This window comes from Bison bison, unplaced genomic scaffold (assembly GCF_000754665.1).
Source record: "Bison bison bison isolate TAMUID 2011002044 unplaced genomic scaffold, Bison_UMD1.0 scf7180017864294, whole genome shotgun sequence".
Lineage (NCBI taxonomy): Eukaryota > Metazoa > Chordata > Mammalia > Artiodactyla > Bovidae > Bison > Bison bison.
In genome coordinates this window covers 1419830-1443886 of record NW_011494866.1, presented here as the reverse complement: position 1 = coordinate 1443886, position 24057 = coordinate 1419830, and the positions used below count along the sequence as shown (strand labels likewise).

Below are 24057 nucleotides of genomic sequence, written 5' to 3'. Positions count from 1 at the left end.
ACTGAATGATGTCAAAAGGTTAGGAGCCATGGCTCTACCTGGGGCCCAGGTGCTTGGGAACCCTTTATGGGCTGTTCTGCCCAGCACTTTGGAATGCAAACTCCCTTGAGCAAGCCCTTGTTGGCATAGTTTCACCAGTAGCCTGTCTTAGGTAGTTAGCGAATATTAAAATAGGCCTAATAATAAAATAGCGCTTGGTCAACCGTGTAGCCCCCTGACTGAGGGGAGGAGGAGAATAGCTCACTTTCCCTGGAGGGCCTGAGAAAGATCAGTTTACAGGCGTCAGCATGGGGTGTAACCCTTCTTCCTTCTCTCCATCTTGGCACTGGCACGTGCTTCTTGTGACCATCATCTCCCATTAGCCCACGGTCTGGGCAGAAACCATGAACAGGGCTCTTTTTCTCCCCCACCCCAAACACGCTCAGTCCTTTCACTGACCTCAGTCCTTTCACAGCTTCTGATTGGAGGCTGGTTGCTGCAGATAATGACCTCCAAGACCCCTCTGTGGGTTACAGCCTGTTTGTTAAGACACCTGCAGCGGGGAGCAAGGAAAAGGAAAAGAGCAGTATTTTCAACATCCCCAGGAACCAGAAGCACAGAAGACTGGCAGCATTCCAGCCACCTGCATGGGCCCAGGGCTGGCAGCTTCCCATGTGTCCTTTCCAGACAGTCTGCTCGCTAAGATGAGGGATCTTCTTCAGTATGTTGCCTGCTTCTTTGCTTTTTTCTCCGCTGGGTTCTTGGTTGTGGCCACCTGGACAGACTGTTGGATGGTGAATGCAGATGACTCCCTGGAGGTAAGAAGTCAGTAGATTCTTTTACTGACCCAAGTCCATCCGACTTTTCCCTAAGCCCCCTGTTGCATTGCATTCTAGGACCAGTGATCATAGTACTAGCCAAAGTGGATAGATTTATTCCTTACTTGCTACTTACTGAGTCTTTACATTATTAACTTATTTAATACACACAGCTCATCTATGGGGTAGGTATTGTTATCCCATTTTACAGATGAGGTAACTGGATAACCTCCCTTTCTTCATAAAGGTAAACTCATACAAGCATAATTGTATATGCTTTCCAGAAACACCTCTTCCACTGCTGTGTATACCCAATTGAATAACATTCCAGTAACATCCTTCCTCTCAAACAGAAATTTGCTAATCTTGAATATAGCATTAAGGATAATGTGATAGACTTTCTTAAGAAACAAACATCTAAAAGTTGATCAAATGATTAAACTCAAGTCATACCCGATTACTGTGTAATGGAAAAATCTCCTTTTAAGGAGTTTCCAAATAGGATAAAAAATTCCGTGTGAAACCAAATCTTTCCAGTGTGTCCCAAAGTGCAGGGGACAGATATGGAGTCAAGAAACCCTTTTTTAAAAATGAGTTGCTCTTGGGAACCTAATGTTCGTCCAAGAGATGAGTGAGCAGTTCATATCTAAAAATTTTATTGTTGTCACTAGATAAGTTCTGAATGAAGTAATTTTGAAATTTAAATTTTTTTTCAGTGGCTATAAGAATCTGAAAGAGGTAAAAATCAATTCTTCAGAATCAGCAACTATTTATTAGCAAGGCCTCAAAAAGTGTAGGTAAGAAAAAGAAGCTATATCAGGAACTCAAATAAAGAATATATAGCAACCCACTATGTTCTCCTGTGTACATCCTGAAGAGAACAATTTACTCTAACAAATGCTATAACTTTATGAAGTTTAAGAAAGATACCCGAGGGCAAGTTTTTATATTTTTTTACTAATTTTATTTGTTAAACACTCAAGTTGGAGTTTCAGATGGAAAGTAATAATCTTTCTGTTTTTCTGTATATTATTATGTTTCTGTTTTATTTTTTTCTTTCTTTTAAATTGCCTCTGACTCCTACATGGCACTTCAAAGCCAATAGAGTTTTAAGTATTTCTTTAGCTAGAACTTGAAAATTATATTTCTGAAAATTGTAATAGAATTGAAATATTATAAAGGATGTCTGTTATATGTTAGTCCAGGGTGCATTATCTGACCATGCACATAACTGATGAATGAAATAAAAAACTGTCCTTTTAACAGTACTCAGAAAGTGCAGATAGAAACATTCTGCTACCATTAGCTTGCTAGAATATGGACTGTCAGTACTAGGTGATGAATACAAAAATATGCTGGACTTGAGCACACTTAAAATTACTTTTTAAAAAATATGCAAAATCACATCTAAAAACATTCTTAAAATATTTTCTAAATCGATTTGAAAATATTTCCCCTTAAGCTGATGGAACTGATAACTTCACTTGATAAGAAATAAAAATTTTAAAAGAGTCAGACCTTGCTGAGATAGATTGGAAGTGTCTCCTTGATTTCATCTCAGTACATACAATTTGCCATCTGTTCTGTGCAAGAACACTTCTAGTGAAAATGAATGGAACGAGAAGTCCAGTTTTCTCACCTCCAGTAAATCCTTGCGAACTTTGGACTATAGTTAGTAGTTCCTAGCTTTTTTCATATATCCTGTACCTGAAATGTATCATAATAAACACTCCCCAAGAAGACTTCCCATTATAAGAATCTTTAAAATTCTCTCCAGCAGTCTCTTTATTTGTCAACATTTTGTGGATCTCTCATAATAATTGCTACTTCATTTTGCAACATGTAAAGTCAATATTATCCATAAACATCAAGATATGATACTCACTGACACAATTATACTGTTCTCCCTCTTTGCTTCCTTCTCATGGATATATATACATATATAATTGGTCCATATTAACAACTCACTTTAAAAAACTATTGGAAAAAAAAAAGTTGACACAATAAAAGTGCTTTAAAAAAGAAAAAGCATAGCCATATAAAATTTGAACAAAAATGGATATAATGAATTTTTAACTTTGTTAATCTTTTATTGTGATGAAGACATCAAAGTTGAAAAATGGATTCTATAGTTCAGGATAACATAACAAACATGAAATATATGTCATGTAAAAGGTGCTCTGCTAATCCTACTAGGGGAGGCAAAGATAAAACAAGAGCAGGTCCTGCTTTTCATGAGTATACACTTAGACAGGAACAGAGATACCATGAAACTATAATAAAGGGCAGAGGCCAATTCGTATTGAGAAAGAAATGAAGTACCAAGGGAACAAAGAAGATAGGCGACTATTTCCTGTCAGGGACATTGAAGCAAGCCTCAGGGAGTAAAAGCCATTGAACAAAGCCTCAAAAAGATGCAAAGGATTTCAAAAAGTAGAAATGGCAGCAGAGGTCTTCCAAGAGAGGACAAATAGCAAAAATACAGAACAAATGTGAGTAACAGGGAGCAGATAAAGCTCAAATACCCCTTTGCCTTACTAGAGAATACTCAAAATACAACAAAATAGTATTTTTGTCTTATTTACACCTGCCCTGAAGAGAAAAGTTCTTTGAGTTAAGAAAAAGAATAGATGCATGTGTATGTATAACTGATACATCAATTATACATACTGATACATACTGATGATCAGAATCACTGTGCTATATTCCTGAAACCAGCATAACACTGTTAATCAACGGTATTCCAATATAAAAAATAAATAAATAAAAACATTAGGGAAAAAACGCATGGGACTGTGTCGTGCACAGCCCCAAGTCAGGCAGCAGGGGTCCTGAGCCATAATGCTGCTCCTCCTTCATTCTTGGGTCACATGTGTCCTGGAAACACTGCTGTGTGACAAGAACTTGGGTTTTGAGATTATTGTAGCCTGTGTTTGCATCTTAACTGTCTTCTACTGAGGATGTCACAGCTCGTGTTTTTGGCCCAGTTTCCTCGATTATAAACATGAAGTCAAATTCAGTTGTTTTAAGGTCCTTTTCAGTCTTATATTCTTCAACATCAGAACTCCTTGGTTATGACTCTGTCTAGAGAGATGACTATGTCTTCCAGAGAGATGGCCAGCCTACACAGGAGGACCAATGGCATCTAGAGCCTCCCCAGAAATTTCCACTAGGAAATCTAATGTTAATAGTCTTCATTTTTCTGTAGTTTCATATATTCTTTCTTCTTGTTTCCCACTCTCCTTCCATCCTTATTTTTTCCTTTCTATTCTTCCTCCCTCCCTCCTTTCTTTCTCTTTCTTCTGCCTCTCATTTCATTCTCCCCTTCTTTTTTCCCCTCTTTTAAAAAATCTTTTATGCTCTACTTCCCTTTTCTTCTTTTTTTTCTCCCCTACTCTTCTCCTTTGTCTCTTTATCCCTCTATTTGTGCTTCTCGTTTTTCTTTTCTATCATCTATCATTCCACAAATGCTCTTTGATACCTATTGTCTTCCTGATACTGTAGTGGGTACTGATTATGAAAGAGGATGAGTCTTGGATCTTCCTTATGTTTCTCCCAGCATATTGGGAGAGACAGAAAGGTGAGCTGATAGACACAGTATGCTATGGCCAGTGAGTGCTGTGATTACAGGTACCTCTGAGTGGCCAGCTCACTCAATCATGAATAATAAGTGAAGGCTACCCAAAAGTGTCCAATACAGACTGGAGGAACAGGTGAAAGGGCCAGAAAAATAAGAGAGTATTGCAAGCACAGGATATGATATAGGCAGAAATCTAGGTATGAGAATGCTATATGTTAATGGCTTCAGACATATTTCAGCATGGAAAGAGTGTCCAATGTAAGGAAAGACGATAGGTGCTGGATCATCAAGGGATTTGTGTTCAAGTAAAATATAATTCTTATATGAGGCTTTCCTTTATCTCTGTTGGTAAAGAATCCACCTGCAATGCAGGAAACCCAGGTTTGATTTCTGGGTTGGGAAGATCCCCTAGAGAAGGAAATGGCAACCCTTTCCAGTATTCTTGCTTGGGAAATCCCATGGAAAGAGGAGGCTGGCAGGCTACCGTCCACGGGGTTGCAAGAGTCAAACATGACTGATCTAAACCACTACCATAGATCTTATATCATAGACAAAAGTGGTTCACTCTAAGCAAACATATGTATGTGTTTTAGAAAAATCCATCATTCTGGCTAATGTGGGCATTAGAAAGGGTAAAATGAATTACACAGAGACCAATTAGGAGGCTTTTGCCATAGAACAGGAGGAAAACATTGATAATCTAAACTAGTGTGGCACCAAGCATTAAAAGTTGTGAAGATATGGGAAGCTAACGAACTTGAATTGGTGGGATTGATAATTGACTGTAAGACTGATGCACAAGGAGAAGTAAAATTTGAAATCCGCTTTCCTGTTTTGGGGCAATGGAAGGAAGGATGGAATCATTCACCTAGAGCTTAAATGGAGGAAAATTAATCTTTATGCAAAAGTTATCAAGCAGAAATGTTCCTACACCATGCCATTTCTTTTTCATTTAGGTTGTTGCACAGCACCCTGTGAGGGCCAGAGAGGTAATCCTTTGTAGTGTGGGTGTTTACAGGTTGAACCTGATGTTAGAAGGACCTAAGATGAAATCTCAACCTGCCAGGCAATAACTGTGTGAATTTAGACAAACGTTTAAGGTTTTGTAAAACCACATTTCCTCTCCTATAAAGGAAGAATAATGATATGCACATTGTAATTGTCTTGTGAGGGTTAAATGAGCCTATGTATCTAAAGTATTTACCACAGTACCAGGCAAATATAAATCAGTCAATAACTGTTAGATATATTATCATCTATTTGCAGTTTATTGCTTTGTTTTTGTTCTGGAGGAGGAGATGACATTTTGTAGAATGTTCACTGAAGGGAAAAATATGAGATTTAAGTTCTGTTCCTATTTTCTCTATTGATTCTCTTGGACAAATTGTGTTCATTTCTCTGAGCTGTTGGTTTTTCCATTTTAGTTCCTATGATTGTTCCCTTTTTGTGTAACTAGGAGAATAAGGCAGAGAATAAAGACAAAATAGCATAAGTATTATATTAAATGCATTTAAAAATTGTGAATTAATAACATTATTAATATGTTATTATATTATGTGTAATTCTTCGTTATCCATAGTGAAATTGAAAAGTAGCTTCTCTACAAAGTTACTGGTCTCTCAATTATCAAAAAAATTTTTTTTCACAAGTTTTTTTTTCACTTTTCAGTTCAACTTTTGTTAGTTATTTACTGAGAAAATCTGCCATATACCAAGCAATGCTATGATTAAAATTTTATTAACACAAATGAAAGGTAATCCACATTTGGATTCATTTTATCTTCATAACCAGATCTTCCCCTGGGATTTCCATTTGCATTAATGATGCTACAAGTCTTTCAGACATAAGACAATTTTCAGACATGAGACAAGCATTAATGATGCTACAATTCTTTCAGATATAAAGTAAATATTTAAATTATTATAGCTAGCATATACTCTGATTATTTCTATACTAGTTGTACTTTCTAACTGATTTCCAATTCCTTCAGCAGACATTCGAGGCTACAGATACTCTTTAATTTGCTTCATTGTCTCCTACAATTCTTAACACCTCCTTCTAAATAATGGGACTTAAGAGGTATTTGTTAATATAAACCGAATGGGTACCTATTATGATACTTGACAAACTTACTAAAAGAATGAATAAATAAATGAAATAAAATATGAAGTACTATTTGGAAATCTCACATTGAACAAGAAGTATTTCTGTAGAAAGATCATTATTTTTTCTTAGGCAAGACTTTTCATCTTGTTACAATTTAAATTTTTCCAATATGTGGATCTGGTTCCTCTTTTTAATCAGATAACAATAAAGATCCAGTCCCCTGAGATGCATAATAAAATTAGTGAAGAGAGTATTCTCATCTAGAAAATATAACTTTTCTTCCTGGTGCTTCAAAGGGGGAAAGAAATGAAGAAAAGGAGAGATATAAAAGGAAATTAATATTTTATAATAATTCACTCAACATAAATTGCGATCTCTGTCCCTGGATAGTAAACATTGCAAAATTAAGATACCATACTTTCAAAAGGAAAACATTCTAAAATGATTAAATATATGGGTTAAATTAAATAATAAATATTACAATGAAAATACTTATATAGTCCATATATGTAAATTAGATGATATTATCATGAAGACCACAGACATTATATTTTACCTAGTAAGTTTGCATTGTCCCATTCTTGCCATTTAAACCTTTAGCCAGTGCTTCACAGCTAAGTAAGCAGAGTTAACCAAACGTATTTTAGCAAATAAATTCATGGTATGTAAATGGACTAGAAGGGAAAGATGACATTTATTAAGTTTATTTTAATCTTGCTTCCTCATCCTTATAAATACCTGTCTTGTGTTCTTTTAGGCCCTAGAATAGTAAGAAGAAGAAAATAAAATATAAAAATTAAAAGTTCAGAACTCTAGTATAAAAAAATTCAAAAGCCATTTTTGTTCAAAGTGAAAATGTTTCATGTTTTAGAAAACATTGTTTACTCTAGTATTATTAAAACTTTTGCATTTTAATAAATATATTCAAGTTAGTGCTGGAAGCCAGTAAGTTTCATCTTCAATGTTGCAGTACACTAGCGTGAGGTTGGCAAAGTGGTGTGAAACTATAAGTTTCTATTTATGGTGGTTTTTAGAAAAATATATCTTTATGGCTTATCCCAGTTTTCTTTTGGCTAGTGCATTATTCTTCCTATATTTTATATTTACACATAAATCCCAATGCATATGCAATTATAACATAATGCATAGTGAAAAAGAAAAATCTTGTTTGATAGTGGTCAGCCAAGAATAAGTATTTACTAACTTGCTATGTATAGTTACTACATATGAAAAATGTGAATTATAGTATTTTAAGTTTCTCTCTTCTCAAAAGATGTATAAAATATATAGAAGCAAGACACATGCAAAATTGTAGTAAAAAGACAATGTAGGCAAAATTGTGTGTTGTTGCTTGTAACACAGAGTGATGAGAAAAGAGAAAATGGCAAAGACTAGATAGAGACTGATGGGCTGCCATCTATGGGGTCGCACAGAGTCGGACACGACTGAAGCGACTTAGCAGCAGCAGCAGCAGGATAGAGACGCCTTAATGGGAAACTGCTAAAGAGTTTAGGATAAGAAATCCCAGGATTAAGGAATTAATTTTTGCCATTATATACTCAACTTCCTTGGTGGCTCAGATGGTAAAGCGTCTGTCTACAATGCAGGAGACCCGGGTTCCATCCCTGGGTTGGGAAGATCCCCTGGAAAAGGAAGTGGCAATCCACTCCAGTACTATTGCCTGGAAAATCCCATGGACAGAGGACCCTGGTGGTCGAAAAGAGTCGGACACGACTGAGCGACTTCACTTTCACTTTCATACTCAACTGGAAGAGAGATTATCAGTCTGGTTTCCTTAAGCCTTGTCTATGTGGTATCCTGTTCATCCTTGCTGCTGCTGCTGCTAAGTCGATTCAGTCGTGTCCGACTCTGTGTGACCCCATAGACGGCAGCCCACCAGGCTCCCCGGTCCCTGGGATTCTCCAGGCAAGAACACTGGAGTGGGTTGCCACTTCCTTCTCCAGTGCATGAAAGTGCCACCATGGTAAATACTTTCCAGAGTCAATTGAGTAGATAGGGTCTAGGCTGACATCCAATCAGCATAAATTCCTAGTCTCAGTAATAGTTCTTAGACTCCTGGATTTGACTATTCTACTCTATCCAGTCAAGCTGAAAGGACATATAAAGATCAATTGTACATCTAGTGTATCAGTAACCATTTTCCATGGCAAATTTGAAATGAGAGTTAATGTGTATTGATTAGAAAAAAACCGACAAATATTTTCTCTCAGTAAATGTCTATTGAGCATCTATTATACACTGAGAAGCAGGGGTTGTAAGCTCCTTGAAACAAGGTGCCATTCCTATCTTGGTCATTGCTGTATCCTCAGCATTAGCTGGTTGACTGACATGGGACGGACACTGAATGAATGAACATAGTCTGAAAGACAGACTTGGGAGACTGATGCACATAAATGTGTATGAAAAGATAATGCAACATTATAAATGCTATAGAAATATGGACAGGTTGCTGTAGGATCCTACAGGTTGCTGTAGGATCTCTAGCTGGAGAGACTGGGAGAATCTCATGGAAGAAGACAGACTTTTGAGGCAAGGTTTTAATGATAGGCAGAAATTTGAAGACCCATTCAGTTCTTGCTAATTGTTGCTACATGGAACTAGGAATTCCAGGTGGCCAGATTGGCCAGAAGTCTGTACTCTTATAAAATCTTTATGTTTTACTGTTGGCAAGTAATAAATATTAAGAAATTTATGCTGGCTTCATATTTGTGTCTTGTACTTTTACTGTCACACCTTGGGTAAACTGACTTCTCCTCACTTCAGGATCAATAAGTATTCATTGAAATGATATAAAAATTCATCATAATCAGGACTTCCCTAGTGGTCCCATGGATAAGGCTCTGCACTTCTAAAACAGAGATCATGGATTCGATCCTTGACCAAGGACCTAGACCCCACATGCCATAACAAGGGTCGAAGATGTGTCACAGCCAAATAAATAAATAATAAATATAAAAACACTTTAAAAATAAAATTAAAAAGTGAAAAACAAAACAGGGAAAACATTATTTACAGAAAAGTAAATTCTTTCTTTTTGCAATCGCCCTCTATGTTGTTTATCAGCCTAACTTTATGGAAGCTTTCAATGGCTAAGTCAAAGATCTCTCTTGGTAAATGTCACATTGCACTTGAAAATATATGGGTTTTTTTCAAATATCTTTGACATTGATTTCTATCATAATTCCACAGTAATAAGAGAACAGGCTCTGTTATGATTTCATTGCCTTTAGACCATGAAATTTTTGCACCTTGTTTTACATCCTCAGATACGTTCCAGTGTCTCCTAGCTTGCAGTCTATGGGAACTTGAATAGAGTTTGTATCCTACTGTTGTGTGAAAATTGTATAAATCTTAATTATGTTGAATTGATTTACAGTGCTTTTCAGGTCTACTGTATCCTTCTACCTCTCTGTACATTCATTCTGTTAATTTTTGAATTTGATATTGAAACTCCAACTAAAAATCTTAATTTATCTACTTAAAAGATAATGGTAGTATATAGTGGAACTACATGTAACCTTGTTCTGTATTTTCCAAGTCTTCTGTAAATGTGTTATCATACTTTTATAATTAAAAAAAATTGAAATAAATAAAAAATAAAAATTATTGAAGTTTTATTTTATATGTTATCTATTAATATATGGATCACATGTTAAGAGGACAAAGCTTAAATTTGGAATTGTCCATTTTGGATAACACTGTGAGATAAAATTATAGTTAATGTTGTTTTTGTCCTTTCAGTTCAGTTCACTTCAGTTCATTTCAGTTGCTCAGTTGTGTCCGACTCTTTGCGACCCCATGAATTGCAGCATGCCAGGCCTCCCTGTCCATCACCAACTCCCGGAGTTCACTCAAACTCATGTCCATCGAGTCAGTGATGCCATCCAGCCATCTCATCCTCTGTCGTCCCCTTCTCTTCCTGCCCCCAATCCCTCCCAGCATCAGAGTCTTTTCCAATGAGTCAACTCTTCGCATGAGGTGGCCAAAGTACTGGAGTTTCAGCTTTAGCATCATTGCTTCCAAAGAACATCCAGGGCTGATCTCCTTTAGAATGGACTGGTTGGATCTCCTTGCAGTCCAAGGGACTCTCAAGAGTCTTCTCCAACACCACAGTTTTGCCCTTTAAGAAATATTAACCATAATATTTTAAGCATCAGTCTGCTTTGCAAGAACCTTTTCTTAAAACTTTAAGGATTATAGAGTTGCTTGCTTCCCTCAGAGGGTAAAGAATCTGCCTGCAATGCAGGAGACCCAGGGTCAATCCCTGGGTTGGTAAGAGCCCCTGAAGAATGGAACAGCAACCCACTCCAATAGTCTTGCTTGGAGAATTCTATGGACAGAGGAGCCATGGGGTCGCAAAGAGTCAGACACAACTGAGCGACTAACATTTTCACTTACCTTTGTGCCGTTTAGAGAGTTCTTAATAAGCCATTATACAACAGAAGGATAAGTGAAGACTCTAAATTTTAGGCAAGGAGGGCTTTCCTAAATGTGATAAATAACCTACAATCTTTTAACCTTGTTTTTTGTGCACAAAGGCACCTTTAAGGGTGTCTCCAGTAAGTGCTATATTAACACAGAAGTTTAGTTAATTACAGCCACTATTCTCACGTACCTTGACTGAGTGTGAATACCAATCTAATATTGTGCCCTAGAGCATTAATACCTAATGAAATTGGATTCCTTGTTTCCCCTAATGAGCTCATTGCTTTTCTAAATACGGTTATTGCAGGTAAATGATCAATAGCCTTGAAAAATGACACCACTACTGGATTATTTTGGCAAGAAAAAAATACTTTTTAGCTTAAAATAAGTATCCTGAAATGTATATCTCATCTCATTTTCTGAATAACCTCACATAGAATGACTAAATTAGATTTCATTAATTCATTTTAGTAGCTGAGTTAGCAGGAAATTGGAGATTATTAGTCAATCTCTGATTATTAGAATAGTGACTTCAGGTCCACATAACCTACTTCAAGTTGGAATGAACTAGATCCAGTGTGTTTCTGTTCATTGAGACTCCAATGAGTAAAAGGCTATGAGAAGGCTTTTTTTTTTTTTTCTGTTGTATTATAATAGTTTAGTACAAATCATCTCTACTATATCCATTTCCCCAGGCCGCCATAGCACATTACCACAACTTGTTGACTTAACACAAGAGAAATATACTCTTGCAGTTCCAGAGGCCAGAAGTTTGAAGTCAAAGAGGGCTGCACTGCCTCTGAAGGTTCTTAGAAGAGAATAAATGCATTCCTCGCCTCTTTCAGCTTCTGATGACCTTTCAGCTTCAGTGACGTGAGGCTGCGTCACTCTGAAGTCCGCCTCAGTGGTCACATGACCTCCTTCTCTTCTTTCTGTCTCTCCTCTGCATTTCTCTTTTTTTCAAAATTTAAACTTTTTATTTTGTATTGGAATATAGCCAATTAACAATATTTGATAGTTTGTGGTGAAAAGGGAAGGTACTTAGCCACACATATACATGTATCCTTTTTCCTCCAAACCCTCCTCCCATCCAGGCTGGCACATAACATTGAGTAGAGTTCCATATGCTATAAAATAGGTCCTTGTTGGTTACTCATTTTGAACATAGCAGCATGTACATATGTGTGTCTCTTATAAGGACACTTGTCACTAGATTTAAGGCCACCCTGGTAATTGAAGATGATTTCCTTATCTCAAAACTCTTAATTTAACTACATATACAAAGTTCCTTTTTCCAAATAAGGTCCCATTCACAGGTTTGGGGATTAGAACATGGTCACATTTGGGGGCAGGGGCTGCCATTCAACCAATTACATCTACTTTTCTCAACTTTCATATGGTTCATTAGTAATGCTGAACTTAGTCACTACTCAGGTTATTATGATGTTTAAGTACTTTACAAATTTTATCATTTATTGAGCAAATCACTTGTATTATGTATGTTTTGTAATTTTTAATTCTTATAGTCACTCTAGCATTAGTTCCTATATAAAGACAAGGAGTTTGAGGCTCAAAAAGGTAAGATCTTGCTCAAAGAAACAACACAAGTAATGGGTGTCAATTTAAAGTCTGTTTTATCAGTTATAGTTTAAATTTTATGTGTATACAACTTTGGGCTTCCCTGGTGGCTCAAACAGTAAAGAGTCCACCTGCAACGCAGAAGACCCAGGTTTGATCCCTGGGTCGGGAAGATGCCCTGGAGAAGGGAATGGCAAGTCACTTCAGTATTCTTGCCTGGAGAATTCCATGGACAGAGGAGCCTGGCGGGCTACAGTCCATGGAGTCACAGAGTCAGACAACTTAGCAACTAACACTTTCATTTTTCATATAACTTTGTATGTTCAAATCCTCCCTCAGAAACTGATATATTAGATTTCATAAGATGAATTTTCTGTATTAAATTTTTAGTCTCTGTGGTGTCTCAGATGAGATGTGTGTACTAAATCACTTCAGTAAAGAGCCTGCCTGCAATGTGGGAGATCCGGGTTCCATCCCTGTGTCAGGAAGATCCCCTGGAGAAGGAAATGGCAACCCACTCCAGTATTCTTGCCTGAAGAATCGCATAGATGGAGGAGCCTAGAGGTTACAGTCCATGGGATTGCAAAGAGTCGGACACGACTGAGGGACTTCTCTTTCAGCTGGCAGTAAAGTCTTATTTGCTGCACAAAACAACTTCAAAGCAGAACATGGGGCAGGGAGTTTCATAGTACAGTTATCCTCTGATATAATTTTCTTTTGCAGATAAAAATGTGCTATATTCCTTTCTTCTCCACATCAGTTATAATCTCCCTGCCTTTCATTTCTGTTCCCACTCTGCTCTGTTATTTATTCTTTCTTTAAGAAAAACTTTATGCTTTCATTTTCCAAGATAATTTGTGTTTAAATCTTACTAAACTATTCCCAGATTGCCAAAATAATGTGAATCTGTAATTAAATCAGAATAAGCAATCATATTAGCTCTGTTCCATATGCAACAGTTCTGTCAAGATTACTTGAAAACATTTCCTGTTGGCATGTTTATAATTCTAGGAAATCTATTTTGACTTACAGCTTATAAAGTATGAGAAGTTTCAGTACACTGCTACCTTTTAGCTTTAAAGTGGATCTTTAGAATCATCTGTACAACATTTCTAAGTAGTAGTGGTTTACAACTGTCAGGTTTATGAAATTAATGTTCAGTTTGTTTATATCCACATCATAGCTTAAGCGTTTGTAGTCTGTCAGTGGAGCAAGGGTGAAGTCATGTGGTCTTTATATTTCATTTATTGTTGTCTTCATGTAAAACTTTCTTTGACCATTATTTTAAATTTATGAATTTCATGTATAATAACATGTTTCTTCAAGGGATTCATCTTCATGATGAAGAAAAATTAATGTACTTTCCTAATAGAATCAAGATGCCAACAGTGATCATCTATTGTTATATTGATTTTTTTTTTGATAAGTAAATGTCAGCATAGCAAAATGAAATGACTTGATGATGGAACCAACCATAGGCATCTGAATGTGTTTAATTCTGATTTTATCCATCTTCAGCATGACTGATTCCCCCTCCACTCCCAAATCAGGAAATAAGCTTACTTTCTGTTGAGAAAAGTCTTTATTGTTAGTGCTTAAGAGAAAATACTCTAGAATATATGGTTTTGTTGTCAATGAAATGCAGATCACCCTTGTAAGCACTGGTCTCATAACAGCTAAGTTCTTCCTTTGATCAAGGTAAACTGAAGTGTGTCTGCCTGGCTGTTTCACATGTTGTCTTCTCTGACATCTAGGTGAGCACAAAATGCCGAGGCCTCTGGTGGGAGTGTGTCACAAATGCTTTTGATGGAATTCGCACCTGTGATGAGTATGATTCTATACTTGCTGAGCACTCCTGTACGTATGCCTTACACATCCCTCCTTGTCAGGGCAGGAAGACCAAAGGAAATTGAACTCAGGTTTCCATGATGTGTTTTTGTCTTCTACTATACTATAGTAAGGTTCTGTTCAGTTCTAAATGTTTTGATTAAAATTTTAGTTTATTATTTCTGAAATGTGAATTGAAGCATTTTTAGCATATTTAGTCTTTCCCCATATATTTATAAATTCCCTTAGGGTAAAATTGTTACCTTATTCAGCTCTGCTCTCCCACAAACAGTCTGTTGTAGTGCCTTATACACAGTAGGCTCATACTTAAAAAAATGAAATTAATTCTTTAAGGGCAGTGATTTTTATGATTAGAATTGATAGGTTGGATGAAAAGACTTCAGAGAAGTCTTTTAGCAATGACTTAGGTCAGATAGAAAGTTTACAATATTTCAGTGAATGATTTGCTAAGAAAGAGAGAAGGTCGAGGCAGAGGGGCAGAGACAGAGACAGAAGAACAGATAAGGAGACAAAGAGATAAGCAAAGAGACACAGACTGTGGGATCAGGGAATGAAAAAAATTCAGATATGTGACACATTATTAGCAGATATAAAAAGCCAGTTCCTTCATCTTCTCTACCTTTAGCTTTAAATTATAATTAGGTGTTAACAAGGCCCTTGTTTCTATGAATAGAGACTTCACAGATTGAAAAGCCTTATTACTGATTTCTCTCCACTCTTCTCCATACTATTTATTTATTTAGAACATCAAATTGTGCTAAGTACTAGTGCAGTCATTAAAGCAAATTTGTTTTAGTCTCTTTCAAATAAAATGATGGGTGGTGGTACAACATGGCAACTTCTTTTCTCAAGATAAATGAAAAGTAAACCCTTAGAATGTGACTTTTCCCCTGGACAGCTATTTTAGTCCAGGGAAAAGCACTTAAAAGGAGTTGTGCTCTAAAAACAGCATTCTCTGCCATTTAGGATTTGAGTGCCTGGAATACTTTTTAACATAATTCATAAGGCTTTTATTTCATTTTTTTTGGCTAAAAAAAAAAACCTTTTATGTTTTTTCTTTTTCCTTGCACTTAACCTAGTTTTACATAGAACGAGGCACAATTTGGTCAATAGGAATGAACATTTGTGTTCGTGTGAACACTAGGTTATTCTAGAAATTCAGGGCTAGGTTTAGAGCTGAGAAGAACAGAAAGATACAATATTTCCAACTTTCAAAATATTGTTATGTACATTTATGCAAGAAGACAATAAAATCATTCATAGGATTTGAATGATCTCATACTACACAGAGAAAGCCACTGTACTTTAAAATGGTCTTGTATCTTTTGCCTATACTATTTCACATTTTCCTCTTGATATATTTTTATCTATTACTTTTAAACAATATCCTAAACAATCTCTTAATATTCTTTAAAAATTCTACCATATGCTTAAAGACAAAAGAGATAAAAATGTGTTCTAAGAAACTAATGAACTGTGAAGATGTTACCTATAAGAGCGTAGGATTTTATTTTTAGTCTTTGATATGTTTTATACAATCACAATTAGATCACCTTTCTCATTGCTCTTGTCTACTTAGGGTATTTAGACTCAGATGCATTTTTTAGGACTCTGTTGATACTGTTAGTCTGAGTCCATCTCATCCCTTCAAATCAGAGTATTTAATATTCTGGTAGCCAAATCCAAGACAATCTCCAAAAGGAGATTCCTGACTGGCCAGCATTAGCAACCTACTTAGAGAGCTGCCTTCTTGAAAGTGGACTAGCTATATGGTCCTTGGATGGCACCATAGGAGTGAGTCCTCAAGTTCCACGGAGCATCTGAATCACACTTGGTACGGGAGTCTAGGTCAGACAGGGGAAGACCAGGGCCCACAGTGATTCCAGGGCACTCTATCCAGATGACAGTCCTGGCCCTGTTGACCTAAGTTTCAAAGGGGACTTACAAAACTTCAAGGGAAATACTCCAGAGTGTGGGACCACTTGTTTTGGGGTGCTGAACAGGAGGCTTACTTGTGTATACCCATTTGAGGATCAAGGAGATCTGTCAAAATATAAAAACTATCAACCTAACAAGTTACATATTTTTCTCTTTCTTCAATTTTGAAAAAAAAATGAACTTCAGATTTGGCCTAAATTTGAGTCAAATTTTTAAAAATATCGTCACTTTTTGATATCTTAAATATTCACCTATTAAGGTACAGATTGATTTTATGCATTGATTTCCTTTCTTAGAAGGATTATGAAAATATTTTATATTTGAAATGAGGAAGATTGGCCACATTTTTACAGGCAGTCTATAACTAAGTAGGTCCTAAAGTGGTCTCATCATTGGGGAAAAAATTATTTCAGTAAAACGAAACCCCAAATCACTATGAAAATAAAACATAATTACTATAACATCAAAGCAATAAATTTTATTACTCCTTTCCACTAGCCAGCTAAAGTACCAATAGTTCTGACTTCAGATAATTAATCCTCCATTAGTGGTAACATTATCCTAGTTTTAATTTAGTATCACTGGGACTCACAATTGAGGAAACTTTCACAGTTGACGTTCCCATTACAGATGACTGCTACTATTCCACTTCTATTTCCCTGATCTTCTCTTTCCTAGACTTTCTGCCAAATATTCTCATTGGTGATGGCTTTAAAATATGTGCAGTTGACAATGCAAGGTGGATAGACTAATGCACAGTGTTGGCCAAGAGGGGTCACAACATAAAGGAATTAAAAGAAAATACGATTCTGGCTTCCAGAAATAATCTACTTAGTAACAGAAGTTCCTTCTTCTTCTAAAGATCTGCTGATGGCTCCCACCTGAATTGGCGTGAGACATCTTGAAGTATTTTATTCTTCTCGTCTATATCAAATTTTAACCAATTATTTACATTTTTCCAATAGAAATTCAAACAAATATAGTGATTAATTATTTACTGAATATTTATTGGGTATCTTTGGAAGAAGACATACTCTACTTTCAATATAGCTTTCAGCTAATACTTGTGAACAAGACTCATTCCAAAACAGGAGGCAAAAAGAGAAATAGTTATTTAGTCTCTGCCATATGCCAGGCATTTTGCTAAGACGATCATAATAAGCAGTGCTTAAACAAATAATGTTTGTTTAAACAATTAATGTCAGTAGTCTTATAATACTTTGGATTTTATAAAAAAATTAAATAAGAGTATTTATTTTCAAGTTCATGCACATTTACAGTGTGATTGTATTCACTGGGCATGTGTTGATGTATGCAGTTGCCTTTTTTCCTTTGGTGCACCTCTATGTATTAACATGTCTCCTTCCTCTGATTATGCTGAAACCACATGCTCTGATCTTCTAGTGAAGCTGGTGGTAACTCGGGCGCTGATGATTACTGCAGATATTCTAGCTGGATTTGGATTTATTACTCTGCTCCTTGGACTTGACTGCGTGAAATTCCTCCCTGACGAGCCATACATCAAAGTCCGCATCAGCTTTGTTGCTGGAACCACGTTACTAATAGCAGGTACTGGTCTGGACTAGTGATGGGGATAAAGATACTCAACTAAGGTTTTGGGATGAAGAAGGGTGTTGTTCTGAAAGAGTTCATTTTAGGATCATATGTGACTTACTTTTCTAGAATGAAGGAATAAGGAGCACATCTACCAACTCTGCTTTCCTTAGTTTTGTAATCAGATATTAATCTTTGGCTAATATCCCCAATCAAGGTTTTTGATGTCCTCAAACAATTTTTAACCACTTAAAAAGTATATAAAGCTTTAAATTTTTAAAAACTTTTTTAGTGATTATTCTTGAAGTTAAATCCTAAAGTAAGCCCCAAGCTGCCACCACCTTGCCTGTACATATCCTCACCAATTCTTTGCAATGACCTGAGTTGTATCAGTTGGAGAAGTTGTATAAGTTGGAGAAGGAAATGGCAACCCACTCCAGTGTTCTTGCCTGGAGAATCCCAGGAACGGGGAAGCCTGGTGGGTAGCCGTCTATGGGGTCGCACAGAGTCGGACACGACTGAAGCCACTTAGCAGCAAGTTGTATCAAGTTATTTATTAGACTTTTCTCATGTGCCAACTCATATGATCATATCTGTAACAATAAACAAGTATGATCTTATCTTCACTTAAGCAGAGAGTAAGTGGATGTCTGAAGACATAAATCAAGCAAGACTAAAAAACAATAAATCAAGACGCACTTTATATGGGGTTTATTAGTGAAACAGCAAAATTGATATTTTCCTGAGGTCAGCCATTAATTTCAATTTAGTCATCCTAAATAAAACACAGTGTCTTTCTTGGATCACAATGCAAATTGGGAGGAAGTGCACTATGAAAAAACCAAAATGTACGAAGATTGAAAACTGATGAGTTTACCCTCCAGAGTGAAAACCGTCTTCTTTTTTGGTAGCAGCAAACAGTCACCAAAGCAAATTTAAGTGGGAACCTGACTGGGATGTGAAGGGTAAATTGATGAGAATTTTAAAACTAAAAATACTTGGAGATATGTATATATGTGTAATGTGGGACTTTATGCCAGTTAACTTAATCTGTCTCCTTTTCTTGGTCTGCAAATTAGGATAAAGACCCAGCAATAGTATCCATTCTTAATTGTTACTGTAAAGATCCCAAAGTGGGCAGAGTAAGCTCATAGCAGAAAGTCTCACCCATCACATGGTCAAAAATGGGACCTCCCTGATATTTTCACACAAGGCCCTAAGGATCCTTAGATTACACTAAAAAGCCACAATAATTTATTGTTTTTTTTTTCTTTTCAAAATATCCATTCCCATATCCAGCTTAGTGAAAACATAAACCTTTTGTATATAACAATATACTTTGTTTAGCAAATTTAAACATCATTTAATGCTATGCAATTTTGTTCTAGAATTCAAGACATCACTAGATAATCTACTCTATTTTTCATAAAATATCAAAACTAAATTTAAAGAAAAATAAGTCAATGAAGAAAATTCCTGCAGGAATGGCTAAAAAGATGACTGAAGTAAATCACCCAAGATGACCAAAGCCTTGGAATTATCATTTGAAATTAGTATGCTATATATATATATATATATATAAAATCTGTTTTAAGTTTAAAAAAAAAAATTTTCATGCTAAACCTATAGGTCGCAGTATTACAGAAAAGATGTAGTTATTTATGTCCTGTATTCTAAAGGTTATTATGTGTTCACGATCAGGTCCTTCTTAAACTTGTTGCATTAAATAATTGTGAAAAGAATGCAATGAAATTGTGACTTAAATGGAAATCACAGACTTACTAGGAAAAAAGGTGAGAGTTTCTTGGGGGCTTACAGATTTCAGAAACACTATTTTCATATAAGTTTTTGTTCTACAACTGCCCATGATATTTTCTTCCAATCTGAGCCCTGACATGCAATTTATACCTGTAATTTGTACATTTGAAAGGACTCTAGTTGCATCATTTCAAACCAGTCAATTTTCAGAAAGACAAATCTGTGAGGATTATATTTTATTTGAAATAAACAAAATTCTTAGTCTATTCTTACATGGTGGGTGTGGTAGATAAATTTTCAATTTCTACTTCAGTTATTTGTTTTTAACCCCAAAGCACTAAAATTACAGGTGCTGATTTTGTAGTTGACATAACTTCAATCATGGGTCTGGGTGGTGGGTCAGGGGAGTCGTAGACTACTCTTAAATACAGCATGATAGAATACTCTTAAATACAATACAATAGAATAACTTAATCTTCTTGGATTTATATTTGGAAAAGACATGAGTTATTTTTAGCAATTTCTATTTCTTTCAGGTGCCCCAGGAATAATTGGCTCTGTTTGGTATGCTGTTGATGTTTATGTAGAACGTTCTTCTCTGGTTTTGCACAATATATTTCTTGGCATCCAATATAAATTTGGTTGGTCCTGTTGGCTTGGAATGGCTGGTTCTTTGGGTTGTTTTTTGGCTGGTGCTATCCTCACATGCTGCTTATACCTGTTCAAAGGTAAGGACAAAATAAAATAGCACACTTCCTTGCCTCCAGTGTTATTTTTCCCAACCTAATGGAAACACATCTCACCAGCCCAAAGTAATATTGATAGCTTGATACTTATCTATTACCATTAGAAATTTCTATTGTTCAAGGACAACTGATTTGTAATACTAGAACCTTACTATCCAGTTAGTGATATATTTGTTGAAAAAGGCGGGGGTGGGGGTGGGGAGCAGATACAATTGTGTCCAATACCCAAATAGATATTGATTATTTCAATGTGTCATTATCTTATACATCTCATTTCACACAACTGACTAAATTTAGCTCTAGAGTTAAACAGAGAAGTAGATGCAGAGTCAAATCAAATGTATCCTTGTTGTTAAAGAATGTAATGTGTTACTATTAGGTTACTAAAATGTCACTGAAATAAAACTAGGAAATTTCTCTTCTCATAAAAAAAAATAAAAGGAAATTACTTGGCTGAATTTTAAATCTAAAAACAACTTTCAGGTTAAAACTCTTAGATTTTCTTCTAGGGTTCTTAGATGATTCCTTCTTAAAATATTTATATTCTTGCCTCTTTGAGAGAAGAATATATAATTACATTTTCCCGAAAGTTTACTGAGCCATAATTATTTTTATATCGCTACATTTATCTCTTCTGAACAGATGTTGGACCTGAGAGGAGCTATCCTTATTCCACAAGGAAAGCCTATTCAACAACAGCTGTTTCCATGCCCCGGTCACATGCGATCCCTCGAACACAGACTGCCAAAATGTATGCTGTCGACACCAGGGTGTGAAGTGACATGTATCAGTCTGTGTATATATGTTGTTTAACTAATCAGTGAGTTCAAATTAACCAAATAGCAGGCCTATCCAGGAACAGACATCTAGGCCTCAAGTCCGACTAAATTAATTGCTCAGCTTACTCAAAAAATTAGTCTCCTATTGCTTCTCCTTCTCAATTATTACTTTCTTCAGCATTCTTTTACCATCTCTCTCTCTCTCTCTCTCTCTCTCACACACACACACACACACACACACACTTCCCCTGTATTTGATGATAAGGTTGCTGGGATACAAAAACATTTGCTGTGATTTCTATATTGCTACTAGAGATAGTGACATGGTGGTATTAAAATGAAATGACTCTTTTTAAGAATGGACAGAAACTTTCAAAGGAGGCCAGAGATTCTAATCTTTGAAGGGACTGACAAGCTTTTAGCTCTTTCCCTGGCTTTTGGCTCACTTTTTGTATTCTCCACTGAATGAGTTATTTGATAACTCTGAAGAAGATGATTTTTCCAAATTCAAACCAGTATATCAAAGCTTACCATTGCTCTGATTCTGTTAAAATAGAAAAAGAAAAAAACAGCTCTATGTACCAGCCACTGGTGGGAGTTAAAGATAAAAAGTGCCCTCACTATGCTCTAAATGTCAAAAGCAAATGCTGAATTAATACCAAATTAATATCAGAGTCAGTGCTGACTTTCTTCCTCATTAGCAACATAAGAGATCTGTGTATTATTTTATCACTACTCCAAGTTTGCTTGTATATTGTCGAACATTAAACCACAGCAGTTAATAGCTAAACCAGGGAGTTCACTTAGTATTGATTGATTGCGCATCTCAATGCCTTTCAGGAATGAGCCATATTAGAATTCACTGATTCGGGTGTCCTCTCACCCCTGGATTCTCAGTACCCAGCAAAAGAGCCAACATATGATAAAATGTAATAATTTTTTTTTTGCTTGAAAGCAATAAAGGCTCACAATTCTCTACTGAAAAAAAGTCAATTTTCCTCACAAAATATGTGCTTTTTGAAAAAACAGAGTTATATATACATTTAAAGAAATCAATGAAAGATTGCTAATGGATTTTATTCACATACATAATATAACCATTCTTCAGTTTTTAAACTGAAGAGTTTTTTTAAAGCTATAAAATTTTACCTTAGTTTTTCTGTTTCCTTGAAAGTCACATGATTAGCAGTAATAGTCATGCAGTACCTTAACAGATTATAAAACCAAACCGAAAATTAGTTCTCTGGAAAATGGAAATACAGTTGTGAATTTCTGAAGCCCTCAAAAGAAGTGTTTCCAATTTTAAAAGCTAAATAATGTAAAAATGAGATAATAGCATCTTGTTCATATATCCTTGAAAATGATGTTCATACTTCACAAGCATCTCTTTACCAATATCTCAGGAGAATACTAGTCTAATCTTAGGATTAAGAGTGATTTATTGATTCACTTTTACTTCATGGATGTAACTACTGTTTAATTGACATTTAGCAAAATTAATTATTATGTTTATTAATTATATGGGTTTTATTCTAAGCATTTTAAAATTTATTTTGTGTTTTTTACTCAATATTGGCATTTAAATTTTTTATTCCCACATTTATTTTATGATTTATTGTCTGTCATATTTTGTATATTCTATTAAGTATCTTGAAGTATTTCTGTGAAAAGGCAGGGTAAAATTAATTAAATGATTAATTAAATTTTAGAGATACAAAATTTTCCCTCCTGAAAGTTTTCATTTCTATGAGGAAATATTTCAGAAGATTATGGAGATAATTGAAATCTTTGACTGCTTTGAATTTTTTTTTCAATAAAACCATTTGCATATCCTGAAAAGCATTAGTAATGTTTTGAAAATTCCCTTGGGAATCTTTATTCCTAATCTATAGTAATTCAATGAAGCATCCCCAAATAAAGCAGCTGCTACTGCTGCTGCTGCTGCTAAGTCGCTTCAGTCGTGTCCGACCCTGAGCCACCCCGTAAATGGCAGCCCACCAGGCTGCCCCGTCCCTGGGATTCTCCAGGCAAGAACACTGGAGTGGGTTGCCATTTCCTTCTCCAATGCATAAAAGTGAAAAGTGAAAGTGAAGTTGCTCAGTTGTGTCCGACTCTTAGCGACCCCATGGACTGCGGCTCACCAGGCTCCTCCATCCATGGGATTTTCCGGGCAAGAGTACTGGAGTGGGGTGCCATAAAGCAGCTAGTGAACAGCAAAGCAAATGTCAAATTGTGAAGAAGCGATAATTCACACAGTGATAGATCAATATGCTTGGAAAGAAAAAATAATATAAGCCCAGAATATATACACATCTGGTTATTAGATTGAAATATTAAAATAGCCCACTCAATCTGAGTACTATAATTTAATCATGTCCTGTCAATTGTGATAAGAAAAAATAAAAAATTATAAAATGGAAAAATAAAAAATTTATAAACAAAAAAGATTTAATAAAAATTTATAAATTTATAAAATCTTTAATATCACATTTTAAACTGAAATTAGCCTTTTGTTATTAACAAAGTTATATGTGTGCATTGTATAATAGACAGTTGGAAAGCACAAACAACCAAACTTTATCTTACTAAAATATAGTGGGACCATATGCTCTCTGCCTATATCACTACTCCTAAAATCCTATTGAACATCTGCACATTCTTCCAGATATTCTGTTTATGCATATATGTACAAAGACAATGTATTTCTTTTTTAAGAGTGCATTCCATATGTGTGGCTTTTTAATCAAATTGTCCTCCATTAATTATCATTGTCTTTTCATAGCAATAACTTTTCATCTTATCTAACACCCACCCAATCCATGTTTAAATTTACCCAAGTTTCTCAACTGTACTACTGATTTCTGCAAATCAGTATTTGCATTTCCTCTGGTTGTTATGCCACTCAAGGCTCTTTTAATCAAGCTACA

The 24057-nt window shown here is 35.6% G+C and overlaps 1 protein-coding gene across 1 annotated transcript; it reads left to right on the top strand.

Annotated features, from left to right (window-relative positions):
* Positions 1-253: 253 nt before the first annotated feature.
* CLDN16 (claudin 16) lies at positions 254-23098 on the top strand. The gene is made up of 5 exons (XM_010850702.1): positions 254-797; positions 14262-14364; positions 17698-17862; positions 20142-20333; positions 20994-23098. Exons 1-5 carry the CDS (start codon positions 627-629, stop codon positions 21125-21127), a joined length of 765 nt encoding a protein of 254 aa, XP_010849004.1. The 5' UTR covers positions 254-626; the 3' UTR covers positions 21128-23098.
* The last annotated feature ends 959 nt before the right edge of the window (positions 23099-24057 follow it).